The 14,405-nt window shown below is 45.3% G+C and overlaps 1 protein-coding gene across 1 annotated transcript; it reads right to left on the bottom strand.

Annotated features, from left to right (window-relative positions):
- Window positions 1-4,058: 4,058 nt before the first annotated feature.
- Window positions 4,059-9,144, bottom strand: LOC129600317 (uncharacterized). The gene is made up of 4 exons (XM_055498801.1): window positions 8,561-9,144; window positions 7,443-8,462; window positions 5,127-6,198; window positions 4,059-4,996 (listed from the first exon to the last, which is right to left on the bottom strand). The coding sequence occupies exons 1-4, from the start codon at window positions 8,871-8,873 to the stop codon at window positions 4,471-4,473; spliced, it is 2,931 nt and encodes a 976-aa protein (XP_055354776.1). The 5' UTR covers window positions 8,874-9,144; the 3' UTR covers window positions 4,059-4,470.
- Window positions 9,145-14,405: the final 5,261 nt, after the last annotated feature.

Below are 14,405 nucleotides of genomic sequence, written 5' to 3'. Positions count from 1 at the left end.
AGAAAGTTTAAAATCTTCAGTTCTGAAACAGCGGTGTACGCATTTACGAGGTGACTGCGTACAGTTAAATTCCTATGCGGTACGGAGAATTGCTGTAGGTGTACGCAACGCTGAGGTGTACGTCACGTAGAGGTTCCCCTGTACTCTAGTCTACGGCGAAATTCGGTACAGCCTTTCTCGTACGTAATAGAAGGGTGTACGTTTCTTCGGGGGTATACGTACGATGAGGTTTCACTGGTATCGGGAACAAGCGTCATCGGTAAGGACAACACTTTTACGGCAACGCTCTGACTTTTACTTTTTCGATAAGGACAAAACTTTACGGTTTCCGCGATCAGTTTACCAGCAGATAGTAAATATACCGCTTATACGTTATCAAAATTGCACGTACGCAGTGCAGTGCATGACATTTTTTTAGGAAGCACTGCAGTTTATTTTTTTCTGTGGTGTTTAGCATTCCGATATGATGTATCTGTACGCCTACAGGCTAAAAACAAGTCATTGCGAATGCCACATTGAACGATACGGGTATGTACCTTTGAAGACAGAGATCGCAGTTTCCTTGGGATTTTTTGCTGCATCCACATGTGGATATACAGTAAAACATTCCTTGAAACTGTTATAAGCGGCACGGTTCAACCAGCCGCCAGGTAAAGCACATATTTTTCACTTACTTTAACAGAAATTTTTTTATGAAAAAACTAGCTTGTCTAAATGAATAACTGAAATCGGTTCAAATGTGTTGTAACCGTTTCCAGTATTAAAACCCAATGTTATCATGACATTGTTACGTACTAGAATATTGTGACATTTACGTAGAATATTGTCATCTATCTCTGAGTACTGTTTAATAAACCGACTGAATAAGTACTCGTACAGTATTATTGTTTTCTTGCAACTATAAAAACTTCCTATTGTGATGGCTGTTCAGTCCTGATCGCAGTATCCACTGCCGCTGGTCGTCCCCATCCACCAACTTCGAAGGGATGAAGTGCACGTACGCCGACTGGACGCAGCAGCGCTGCTATGTTCATCACAAGTTGCTAAGGCACATTAGAGATCGGATCCCATCTCAAAATTAATGTCCTTAGCAACTGGAGCAAGTAATTCACATTCACGAGAATGCTTTGCACGTAGCGTAGCTTACCCGGTTTCCACGCCGCGGTTATAAATGTAATGTAATGTAATGTAATGTAATGTAATGTAATGTAATGTAATGTAATGTAATGTAATGTAATGTAATGTAATGTAATGTAATGTAATGTAATGTAATGTAATGTAATGTAATGTAATGTAATGTAATGTAACTAATGTAATGTAATGTACAGCCTGTACTGTATGTAGTACTGTAATGTCGACCCAAGAGCGATTCGCTGCCGGATCCCAGCCACCAAATGTCCAATAACATTACCTGTAGAAACTACAGTACAGTGTACTTAATTTTTTCAGTATAAAAAGTAATGCATGAACGTACATGTACGAGTACACACCAGAATCTGATCATGTCGCCGGTACAAGCTAGCTTCTTATGGGGTGCAGATTTGTGTGTTTAGTTTGCTGAAGTGTCGAAATAAAACCCTGGTTAACAGCTAGTAGATAATTTTCACTTTAAAATAAATATCTTGGTAACATAGCTCACCTAAGTAAATAAGCTCAAATGCGGTTGAAGTGTTGTACCTGTGTCCAATATAAAATTTACTGTTAACTTGTCACACCTTAGTGACCTTACCACAATATTGTCATATCAAAGGTATGTATATTGTTTGCTGTTTAAAAAATGGAATGGAATGCAGTATTAGTGTTTTCTTCCATCAATAAAAACTTCCATGCCGATTGGTTGGCCAGAAATGCCTCGAACGGTGTCCTGCCACTTGGGCCACCTGACATTTGGGCCACCTGACATTTTGGCCATCTGACACTTGGGCCACCGCAGATTCCGGTATCTTGTAACTCTTTTTCTTTCCCTGTGTTTTTATGTTTCTCAGTTTTCTTAGGTTTCTTAGGTTTTTAGCGCCATGTATTAATTGAAATTTTAATCAAATAGAAATCTGATCAGGAAGATGTTTGATAAGCAGAAGGATGCGGAGTAAATTTAACGGCAACTGCTCACAACGTCAGTGCATGAGTTCGATTTACTTTAATATGCTGCTACAGAGTGCAATGATCGAACCCATGCAGCCCCTGTGTATCCGCTTATATGCCAACAAACACTCGTATCGGAATGCTTTACTACGCTTTACTACAGCTGACACAGGGAAGAAACATTTCGCAAAACACTCGGAGCACTGCCACGGGAATCTCAAGGCGCTGAACAGGAAACTGAGCGCTTTCTCCCTTCCAAAGTAACTGACGGGAGCGAGCGAACTGAAGGTATTCCAGTTCCTTTCCAATGCCTAACATCTGTCCGCTACGGAACTTCCAGCTGCAGCGGTATTCGTGGACAATGGTTTCCGGTAGCTAGCTCAGCCGCTGTGGAGCGTCGTCCTTGTCAGTTGTCAAGACTAGCGACAGGCTGACAGCTGACTGCACACCCAGTAACAACAGGCGGCCACGATCAGTGTCATCCTGCGTAAACGAATGGGATAGATGATCGCGTGCAGATATTGGGTACAGTCGTCACAACTGCCACGTAACACAAATGCGGTATTAAAACTACCACCGATACTGTGTCACAATAGCAGTGGATATAAATCTCACGCATTTTCCACACTGAACACGAGTACTAGCAGAATCCGTTCGCGCTCACTCCGCTCGATGTCCAAACGGAAAATCGGTTTTTATGTTGAATAATCCGTAGCGGCCAGTTTACATTGGCCAGTTTCGGTTAGCCGGAAATGCAATCAGCACGCAAAAGCGATGAGTACGAGCCTGACCTTTGTATATCGTGGACATTGTTGCGCTGGTTGGTACTTGGCATCCCCGCAGAACCTTCTGCCTCTCGTGCGGAAAACGTACGGCGATGGGCGGTGTTTGTGGGGAAACTGGTGTACCTAATGATCAACGCCGCGGCTATCCTGCGCCAGCTCGTGGTCTCCATCCAGGCCACCGCATTGTCCAGCCAAACCGTTCCTACTATGTTCGCTCACTTTCCCTGGACAGGCAAATTGTGCCTGTGCGCGTTCATCATTCTCCACTTTTACCGACACCAAGCGCGTATGTCCAATACACCTAAGCGAATAAGTTTTCAGAAACGTAGCAGAGCGTGCACTGCTGATATTTTTATGTTAGAGTGTATCAGAGTGTGTATTCTACTTATAAATCTTTTGTATATAGCACTGGATAGCTTGTACTCTGAAGTAAAACAGTTCCAGTGAATCATCATCAATCTAACTGGCGCCGAGCCATGACTGTGGATCCACCGGTTATCTGTAGAAGCGCGAGATGAAGCAGTGACCTTGGTGTTGGGATTCCGGGCGTGCCTGCTCGTCCTAATCGTCCGCGAAGCAAAGTACGCGTATCTCCACCCGGAAGTCGGGAAGTGTTAACCGGCGCGGCGTACTGGCCGTTCCGCGGACACCTGTCCTTCTACGACTGTATGCCCGTGACCTTTTCGGTCCAACCGGAAGCAATTGACTGGACGATGTGGCGTTGCTGCTGCGACTGCAGACGATGCGCCAGCAACCGTGGGCCATTACGGCCGGCAAGTTTTGCTGTGTCGATTGGAATTTGGCGTTATCGGTGCGTTGCTGGTACATCTAAGAATTCAATGAAACATCATACCAATATTGTAAGTTAAGGCGATGATGTCTGCTGCAGATGCTTGGGAATCTGTCTCACCTACGTTTTCATTGTGCGTTACCTGGTCAGCTCACGGGGTGACGTTAAGGAATCCAACTTGTCGTGTGTGAGCTGCCGCAATGCTTCTCGGCATTCCCGGCTTTCAGTGCTTTTCGGCAATCTCGGCTTTCATCAATTCGTCAGTGTACCTCTATCCTTTGTAAGATGTATTTTGTTATACATTTGTAGACTTGCTAAATTCCGTATTTCATTTTGCGTATTGTATACACCACGGAAAATTCTGATAGATAAGTCTCAAGCATTTTTCCGCTCAACAAATGCGACAACACATGCTTTACTATCTTCTAGTACACGCACCGTTTGCGGTTTAAAGGCATAAATAAACAATATTGTAGTTACAGTAAATACTCAATCACAACAAATCGATGGTCCCTGAATACTTCCCGCATTCGTACGTTAAAATGACAAAGACAAAAGTGTATCCGATGAAAAGGTTCGCCTAATTTGGTTGAGAGTAGTGCGCCGTTTTTTCCAGAGATATGATTGGTATTCAGAAAAACTCCAGTAATACAGAAAGTCGTTTAGAGAAGAAGGTGAGAAGCCTATATTGCTTAAAGAAATAACTGCGATTACTACAAACTATTATATGCAAGCTTACAATTAGGTGAACCGGGTGAAACAAAAACGAAAAAATTACTGAGTTCCGCCTGTATTAGCTTTGGCAGTGCCGAGTTAGTGGGACTGACTGCCGTTGATATCAACTCTGACGACATAAGAAACATTAAGGTTTGGATCCATATCAATATCGTCCAAGTCGGGCAGCGGAAAGGTGGACCACTGACATCTCTTCGCATCGTACACCTCCATTATTTGCGCTAGACCGTCCTGACCATCCATGCGTCCGCCGAAAACGTACACTTGGTCTTGATAAACGAACGCGCAGTGGTTGGTTCGGGCGTGCAAAAGGTCACCAACCTGCACCCATTGGCTGGTTTCACAGTCCAATCGGACGCACGATTTTAGCAGTTGGAGTGATGAATCAGAGTTGGTTTGACCGCCTAGCAAATACAGCTCTGTATTGAAAGCAACGGCAGCGAAGCCGACACGGTCATCCGGCAGTGATGCAACTGAACCGGGTAGTCCCCATTGCTTTGTTATCATATCAAAGCGCTCCACCAATCCAACATTTTCACTGGATGGTGCCCCGATTACAAAGATTTCGTGCTTGGTGCAGACCATCCGGTCAACTCTTCTGATCCTGAATGAAAACGCAGTTCATATTAGCCTTTATTTTTGATAATGAGTGAAAGGGCCTAGATCGCATAATTTAAATGAGTACGTCGTTAACCCATTTGCAAGTGCACAATACATACAGAGACAGCTCTTACCAGTGCGGCATGGGAAGCGGAGATGTCGAAAACTTTCTACCGTCCAGCCTTTTGAACGGTGCTTGAACATCCTCTTCATCCCAGAAGTACACATGATCGTCAATGCTTACTGTAAATTTTGCAGGTATCCCCAGTCCTGCCCTTTCGGTTGTCGTTGTATGCCAGCTCTCTTGGGCGACGTCGAATACTATTGTATGCTCTTGCCCGTTTTCTTTATTTTGTGATTGACAGACGACTGCATTGCCCAATGTGAATAAACCATGGCGAAAATGCATGTTCTTCAAACTCCTGTGAAACAGCAGCGGTCGAAGTGTGCCGGTTAGGGGCTCAAATGACTGCTTTAGCATAGGTGAAAACTGACTTCCCTGTTGGCCGTGGAAGAAGACAAACAGCTCCTTCGGCACCTTCTTATCAGCTTTCTCCAGCAGTGACAAGAGCTGTTCCGCCGAAGGTCGTTCTTCGCTAGCTGCGCGCAAACACTGACGAATGCAGCTGGAAAAATAGCCTGGAATAAAATCCGGCACGAGCGGAACGAAACCGTTCACCAGCTTCTCTTCAAAAACATGGTCCGTAATGCTCTTCCCGGCTACAATCTTTTCCGATCGTTCACACTCGTTTTTCTCCAGCCATTTCTCGTCATTTTTTGCGATGCAGTCAGCCAGATCTAGCATTATGCAACCCAGACTCCAGATGTCCATTTTGCGTCCTGTATTTATATTTCTTTCTTCACTACTTACTTGGGAAGCTGTTCCGAATCTTTTAAACATTTCCGGGGGTAAATAACGGATTGTTCCATGAAAATGCGGAACATCTTTTAACCGGGTCACCGTTCCAGTTATCTGCCAATGCTCGTCCAAATCTCCAATCAGCAGTCGCTTGTAGCGGCCTTCTGTTTCCTTCACCAGAATATTTTTTGGTTTCAGGTCGCCATGGATGATTTTATTCTGGTGCAGAAAGTTTGTGCCGCTGGTGATATCCAGTGCGTAGCGAATAGCCGTGGTGAACTTAAGGGTTGTTGCTTCGGAAGGCACACTGCCGGTTCTCAGCCGTTTAAGCAGTTTTTCAAGATCATCTGAGAAATTTTGCAATGATAAAGCTTTTTTATGTAATTGTATAAAAAAACTGTTCAAAATTTAAATGGTTCAAAATCAGCACTACCGAGCAAAAGTCTACCTGAATGGACGCTCAATCCTATAGCTAGTGCATGGTCAGTGCCAATGATCGTTCGGTGGGGCAACCTTGAACTATAACTATAATTTGCACATAACCATTTCCTTTCTGTTTTCTCTGCACCTGCTGAAGGAAAGCGCACGGTGTAATGAGTATTTGAAAGTTTTTTTTTAAAAAATTTAACTTTTTTTCTGGCAGTTTCAGTTGGTTACGAAAACAGTGACGAAACATTTACTGGTCAAGTCACGCGGGCCAATGCACTATACCACTATATCGGTAACAGGAGTGATCATTACACATAATCATGCGGGTAGCCTGTATAATTTAAATTCAAATTTTTTTTTCAGTTTGATTAGTTTCTTTATTTAATGAAGATTTATCGCTCGTCTTGTTCACTGTTAGTTGGTACATGTGTATAGGAGTAAGCGATAGAAGTTGTACAACCATAAGACCACCCAGTTATGATTCATCGTTGCGTTATGAATTTCTGCCCATTTTACCGGCTAGCTGTTCTTCTTCACAATTTCTACAATTCAGTCTTGCATTCGCTTATTACAGCTTGCATCAGCTTGTTCCGCTTGTTAAATGCTTGCCTAAACCTTGCTAGTGTTGCATTGTTCTTGTCATTAAACATGCCGTGAACGTCCGTTGTTACGTTCAGTAATTGTGTTACGTCAGTAAGAGCGTCCACGACCGCGCCGTTGCCGGTCGTGCCAACCTTTCATCCCACCAGCCCACACAACATCGTGGTACGGTCAACACGCCAACCCACTACAGCTCTGTAGAACAGCACCCAGATCGGCTACTGTTCCAGTATCGCATCACGTACAGCGACGCCACAGCCGCACGTGCGTGACGGTGACTGCGTTTATCAATAAAGTAGTGCAGCGGTTCGCGTGAAACTGCTTATGTGTTTCGCCACCGTTTTTTTAACGACGCAAAAAAATGGTTAAATAGTTTCCAAACTGCAAGTGCTCTGCAAAAGGGTGCGATCTACTTAGTCAGATAAAGAAGAAAACCGGAAAGGAGCCGGTTCGGGGTATTATATTGTAATTCAAGAGTGGCGACCCACCGAATCACCATTGCTCAGTCAGTTAAGTTTTACGAGCGACTGTACGAGCAAGGTATTTTCGAATCTTCGCTTACCATCGCAGTAATCCATCATCAGTTCAATGTATGGCATTCCAAGATCCGTTTTAAAAACGGTGAATTTATGGTAGGCTAGTAAGCTTTTATTGCGAATATTGACTATCGTCACCAGTCGATTGCGAAGTTTCGGCCAGTTTTGGTTCGATTGCAGATAACGGTTTTGATTATCCAGATGAACGACTTTAACAGCCACCGTATTGTTCCCGGAAAAGTTTCCTGCTGCTGTAATTTTTGCTTTATAGACTTGACCGATAGCTCCGTATCCGATGCAGTCACGCATTAAATAGCTGCATTCACAATTACTGCCGAAAGACTCCTCGTTAATGATCAACTCAGGTTCTACTTCGCCAAGCTGTGCATTTGCTATGGCTTCCGGAAATCCGGGGGTTACACTGAGCGAACTAGCCTGGCTGTATCTTAACAAATCCAAAAGCTGACTTGCGCTGATTCTCTCATTGCTGTGGATGCGTAAACATTGTCTAACCCATGCAGCCACTTCCGCTGGAATGTTCTCATCAACAACGGGGACATAGCCGTCAGCCATTCTAAGCATGAAAAACTGATCACTAAGGTTCAGGGTGTCCAGTACATGTCCGTCTTTTTCAATTGACCAATGGGTGTGTGTTGACACAGTTAACTGTGCGAGCTGAAGAAGAATGCAGCCTAGACTCCAAATGTCCGTTTTTCTTCCAACAGGTCCCTCTGTTGATTCAACGCCAACTGCAAGTGCAGCCAGTTCTGGTGACATGTAGCGAGCAGTTCCCCTCATGTGAGTTATGTCGCCACCAACTGTTACGTCGTATCGAAGTTGAACAAAGTCGTCGTAGTCGCAGATCAGAAGTCGTTCATTACTGTCGACTAGGATGTTTTGTGACTTTAAATCACAATGTATAATTTGCCGCTCATGCAGATATTTCAAGCCTTCCGTAATGTCCGCCGCATGCGAGATAGCTTTCGCCGGATGCAGTGGACGACCACTTTTCTGGATTCGCTTAAGCAGCCGGTCCAAGTTGCCGTCTGCATACGAGAAACTTAATTAGCAAAACAAAAAAAAACTACGTATCGGTTAGATAATTTGACAAAACAGTCTTAGGAAGTTGTATTGCAAAATATACCTGGGAAGAAATCCATAAGCAGTTCGATGGAGGAGCCACCAATCTCCCGAAAGAACGTTGCTTTGTGGTACTTCAGTAGACGGGGATGCTCCATTCCCAGCAATTTGTTTATTCTCGATGCATATATTCGTTTATGGTAGTCCATGCTTTCGAAATTTTGATGCATAACCTTCACCGCTACCTCCTTGCTTCCAGCAAAATTACCATGCTCCGTAATCGCCGCTTTGTATACAATTCCATTACTTCCTTTTCCTATAAATGATTCGGGTCCGTACGCGTAGGAACAACTTCTTCCAAAGATTTCGACTGTCATTTTCAGTTCAATTCAAAAGAATAAGGAACGCAAAATATGTCCAATTCTTTCCATAAATAAACGGCCGATTTTTTTCAGCGCTGTTAAGGCAGGTGCAAAAGCAAATCATCACAAGGCGCAGCTATATTAATAAAGTTATCGCGAAAAAATAATTAGGCGACGGTCTTGCAATTATTCATGCAGTGCCGTGTCGTAATGGATCCAATTAATTTCTACTGTATCAACCCATACCGGCTTTTTTCCAAAGCTAACTAGCGAAACAGCGGTAAAGAATGCGCTTCGAACGGACATGCGCATTGCACACTTAATTCAGAGTTCGTCGATGCGTGATATCCTTATCTTGTTATGTACACTTGGCCGGTTTGATATGCTTGTATACTTATCGTTAGTTAAATACCGATCGCTTTTATTACGAGTACTTCTGTAGAAGAAATTGCATTTAAGGTTATTTTATTGCCGCCACATACAGTACCGACTCATTTTCAGCAACTCATCCGAGCAGACACGTTCCGTTTTGTATTGTACGAGTGTAGAAGCATATAAGTATATACTGTACAATCGTACAACGGTATAAGCGTATACTATAATAATATTATTATATTAAATCGCATCATCACTTTCAGCTCCCCAGACAGGACGTCATGTTTGACGAATAACTGCAATCCATTTAAGATTTTATGTGGCGTCGGTGGCGATATGACTGCATTTGTTAAAATCTGGGTTTCCAATATCCACGATAAAGAAAACATGCAGTTCATCTAAAAACTTGTCGTTCAACTTGCTGTATTGAGTGTGTAATGCGCTTTGCTTGCAGTACTACCGCTGCACGCTGATAAGTAAATATACGAGCGCATCTAAGTAATCCTTGTACTTGCTGCTGACTGCCGGCCGGAGTTAAACGTTGTGGCCATAAATGGTGCTTAATGCTTATGTACCCGCCAAATTCAGACATATTTTTTGTATTGCCGCAACGTCATACTCCAGCCGGGTGACGGTAGCAAGTACAAGGGTTATCTAGACGCGCTACTGACATCCCCTCTTATGAATAAACTGCATGTGAATGGTCAGAGCCGAAGCATTCTCATTCTCTGTATGGCTGAGCCCAAGCCACACCCCTTGCTTTCGCTCTGGGTGAAGAATTTTAAAGCAGGCTGTGCACTGGCATAAAAACACTTTATTAGTAGACACCCTTTCTAAATGTTGATACCGACAAGGCCTTTCATGACTCTCGCCATACCGACGCCCGACGTGCACATCGTTTATAGCGGAAGATCACCCGTCCCGTGGCGCAGTGGGGACTTGCAGCGCCTAGCAGCCAGGCTACAAAGAGCACAACCGACAACGACAGCGCTCATTTTGAAGATGAGGTCCTCCACCAGGAAGACCGCGCCCGGCCTCGTGGGAAGCAGCGTGATGGCGTCTAAGTAGAAGGAGACAGATGTGTCTGATTTGCGGAACGGCCAACACACCGCACCCCCAAATGCCTGGTGAGAGAGATGGGTTTTACGGACCATGGAGGCGATCAGGCACGCCAGGCAACCCGCCTATTGCTGTTAAATTCTTTCTTTCCCAGCGGACCGCTACCCGACGGATTAGTTCTAACTGGTCGGACCGCGCCCTGTCACGCCGGCAACAAGCCGGTAAATCGGCTGGCCGCTGGAATGAGGGCCGGGGAAACGTGTAATTAGCAATAACGCATCGCTAAAAGCAATAACTGGACTGCCGGGATGCGCTGTTCGTTCAATGGCGTAGCCATTGAACTGCATGGCGCCAACCGAAAATGTCCGTCGCATTTCCCGATGAAGCAGCTTCTGCTTTCGTCTGGCTGCAGTCGACGCGCCCGGTGCATGCCTTGTTAGAGAAGCTTCCGAGATAGCTGAACATGGTGCCGTTGTAGTGGCGCCATACCACTCCTTCGCCGGTGCGGCGTCGCAGACAATTTGGCCGAGCCTTCCAACTGGACCCGGACTTTACTGGCCGGAGTGTGACCGCCGGTAGCCTTGTCTTCGAAAGCAAGCAGGAAGACTCTGTTTTTGGGAATGTCGGCTTCGCCTGCTGCACCACCACGGCCATTTACTCTGGCTACTGCACTGGGCAACTCAGCGTGGCATACCATGAGGACCACGAGGTATCGGTGACCCTCGGCTGCCCGACTTTTTCTCGGCAACTGATCACTTTTACTAGTATAGAAGGTCGTAACCGCCCTTAGTGCAAGCGAGCGAGCGTGTAATACTTTTTTGTGCAAAAACTTCTTTGGATAAAACACCAACAACAGTAAACATGCGGGGGTCTGTCTTACCGTTCCCAGCTGCATCATATGCTGGGACATATCGGTAAGCTGTTTACGTCAGACGTCCTATACTATGTCGGTCCTGGCACCGACTTTCAGAATAAGACGACCGTATTTGTTTGTACATCCTTTTATTGGGTATAAACAGGGTATAGAAGGGTACATCCTTTCATTGGGTAATGAAGTCTGCTGTAAATTTTTAATAAGAGCCAACAGCAAAACCCGATAAATGATCTCATACAATTCTGGCAACCCGCAAACTTGTCTGTTTGTTATAGACAAAAAGCGATTATTAAACAGATGTCTGTCTGTGCAGAAGTAGCGTTAACTATTTTTAAAATTAAACATGTTCAGGCTACCGGGTCACACCGGGTCATAGCCGGCTTAGTGAGGTCAGCCCACTGACACGACATTGACGTCCACGGACACGACCACCAGTACTGACAGGTAACTTAGCGGCGACGGGACTTATAACATTGAGATTTTGTTTCTGAGTGCGGTCGGCCGAATGGAATGTTTTGGAGAATAGCAAAGCCGGTTTTTGCACGCAGAAAAGAGTAGGCAGTCGAGAGCGGGTTGGCAGTCTGACATAACGCGCTTAGCTCCAAAGGGGTAGTGGACAGTCGGAGCACAGAGAAAACCGTTAAGCACATCTGGCTTAGCGCAGGCCGGTCTTGGGATAGCCGCCAAAAGCATCATGCTCACAGGTAGTGCTGACCGGCATGTTTTAAGATTTTGAGCCAGCTCTTCAACTTGACGGCCGCAACCAGCCGATAAACAATGCTACACCTGGCGGCGTAAGGGATGGTCCCGAAAGAGCAAAGAGAGTCGCAAAGCAAAAAAATGAAACGAGAATAAAACATAACCTTATTTCGAATACAATATAGAAGAAACACTATTCCACTCAGTGGGATGCATTTCTGCTGTGACTGCAAGACATAAGGAGAGTAGTTGGCTTTCACTTCGCGGAAAGCGCAGGCTTAAGGCAGTTGAATGTAAAAGTATGATTCAAGTAACAAAAAGTGGTAAACCAAGTAAAAGCGAAAAAACAAGGGTAACTGGTGGCGCAAAATGATATAGTATTTATTGTAATAACCGATAAGGTACCTCTTACGACGGAAAACGATAAAGTAACTGGCAGTTAAACAACGAATATATGAATGCAAAACCAACTTTTCCAAAACCCATTCGAGTCCATGATTTTGGGATGTCAGAGCCACTGCAGTTAAACAACAGTGGCTCTTGATTTTTTTGCGCATACTGGCATGCGGAAGATTTGAAACAACGAAATTCGGTTCCGGTGATGAATAAAAACAGGAGCAGATACGCGAGAATTTGTTTGAAAATGGCGGTTTGCATTTGGCAAAGCATATAGTTAATATTTGACACTCAAATTTTTGCGTTTAAAGGCGGGGCTAACTGGCTGCGGTGGTCTTTTCGTGCCCTATTCGGTGGCACAGTGGCTTCGCAACCCGTAATCAATCGCCGATATTGTCGGTTTGCCACCATTAGCCAGCAGGCTGTAGACTTAGGTAACTATCCTGGTTAGCATACCAAGGGTCTCCCGGGAAGGCCTTGTGCTTTTCTACCTTGTCCGTCGGAATGGGAACGACGACTTGCCATCACTTCAGGTAACGGATGCTTTGAACGATATCCGTATCGCAGTGCCAAATCTGGCATTCTACCGTTAAGCAAGGATAGTTGGAGCCGTCCAAGGGGGTGGCCTTTATTTCTTTCACCTCATTCCGGCTGTTGAACTGTAATTTCCGCGCATAAAGGTTCGGCATTGGTGGCAAAATTTTTTAGGGCCCTCGTTTTCATGAGATGCTCTTTGCCCCATGTTCTGCACGATGCTGGTATCTTGTTTTCCAGATGGGTGCGGGTATTGCATGGACCGGCAGGTAGGCTTGTTTAAATCTAAGCGCGGAATTTAAAAGCCGTGTGGTACAGAGTTTCCATACTCCATAAACTCCATGTGGAGGACTATTGCCTGTCTTCCCGCCTGATGGCTTCTTTTTTTTAGGGTGTTGGGGGGGAGCAGAGATAGCTGTGTGATCAGCTTCAATTTCGTTTTTTCTCCACTGCCTCTGGGGTTTTGGTATCGGGATAGGCTGGGGCACCCCATAGGTGCAGCTGGTTCGGTTTGCAAACCATTCTTTCTGTTTGCGGTTTTGTCTGTGTGGAAATTTCAGGTCCATGTCAATTATTGCGGTTGTTGGCGTCGGCCATATGTGGATCTGATGTGTCAATGCTCGGACGATTTTTGTCTACTCCGGTCGAGTTTAGGAAAACAACTTCTCGAATCACTGATCTACCAGTTATTAAAGGCATTTGTCTGCAGTTATTTGTAGCCGGTCTGCTTCAACTCGAGTCTTCATGAGGGACTTGAGAGCCGTCTCTCGATGTCGTATCACAGTTACCCAGGTTTTGCACATTCCGACGGGCGGCTTTTTGCTGTTGTGAGCTGCGGCCACGTTTTCTTGAGTGAGATAATTATGTTGTGCAGCTCCAGCAACCACCATAGGCTTTTCAACGGAGTGTATCTTTTGCTAGAGTTTAGTTCTGGCTCGAGGAACCTGGCAGGGATCTACATCCTGCTGGCCGATACTAAAACGATACGGGTACTTCCAAAAATTGTTGACGGATCGCTCCAAGTTTTGTCTGGTCGAATCTTTCGATACTCACTGACGCGAATTTACTGATGGTTCAGTGGTGCCTCAATTTCTTTAAGTTGGTTAACCGATCCTGCCGAAAAGTGGTGAAACCATGTTCAAATGGCCGGTAAAAGATCTGTTAAAATACGCCCCCGCCATACATTAGTACGGCGGGTTCGTCAATAATGCCCGGGTGGTTCTCTGCGTGACGGTTCTTCCAAAACACGCCACCTGGGCCGGTCAAAATTTTCGGACCGGGTCAAAATTTACGGCCCTGCCATACTTTAGTACGGCGGGTTCGTCAATAATGCCCGGGTGGTTCTCTGCGTGACGGTTCTTCCAAAACACGCCACCTGGACCGGTCAAAATTTTCGGACCGGGTCAAAATTTACGGCCCTGCCATACTTTAGTACGGCGGGTTCGTCAATAATGCCCGGGTGGTTCTCCGTGTGACGGTTCTTCCAAAATACTGCACCTGGGCCGGTAAGTACTGATAATTTTGTGGTACCTTCTCAATTGTTTCAGCGGGGGGCTGCGCCCCCCGCACCCCCTGCTTATTGGGGCTCCGCCCCAAACCCCGGCCAGGGG

Source organism: Paramacrobiotus metropolitanus, unplaced genomic scaffold, assembly GCF_019649055.1.
Source record: "Paramacrobiotus metropolitanus isolate TYO unplaced genomic scaffold, Prichtersi_v1.0 Parri_scaffold0000171, whole genome shotgun sequence".
NCBI classification, from domain to species: Eukaryota; Metazoa; Tardigrada; class Eutardigrada; order Parachela; family Macrobiotidae; genus Paramacrobiotus; species Paramacrobiotus metropolitanus.
Note: the sequence above shows the minus strand (reverse complement) of the source record. Positions and strands in the feature narration are given on the sequence as shown.

Coding starts and splice junctions, on each gene's coding strand:
- LOC129600317 (XM_055498801.1), bottom strand. CDS start 8,873: ATGACAGTCGAAATCTTTGGAAGAAGTTGTTCCTACGCGTACGGACCC. Junction 8,463..8,560: donor GCTTATGGATTTCTTCCCAG/GTATATTTTGCA, acceptor TCTCGTATGCAG/ACGGCAACTTGGACCGGCTG. Junction 4,997..5,126: donor CCGCTTCCCATGCCGCACTG/GTAAGAGCTGTC, acceptor GTTTTCATTCAG/GATCAGAAGAGTTGACCGGA.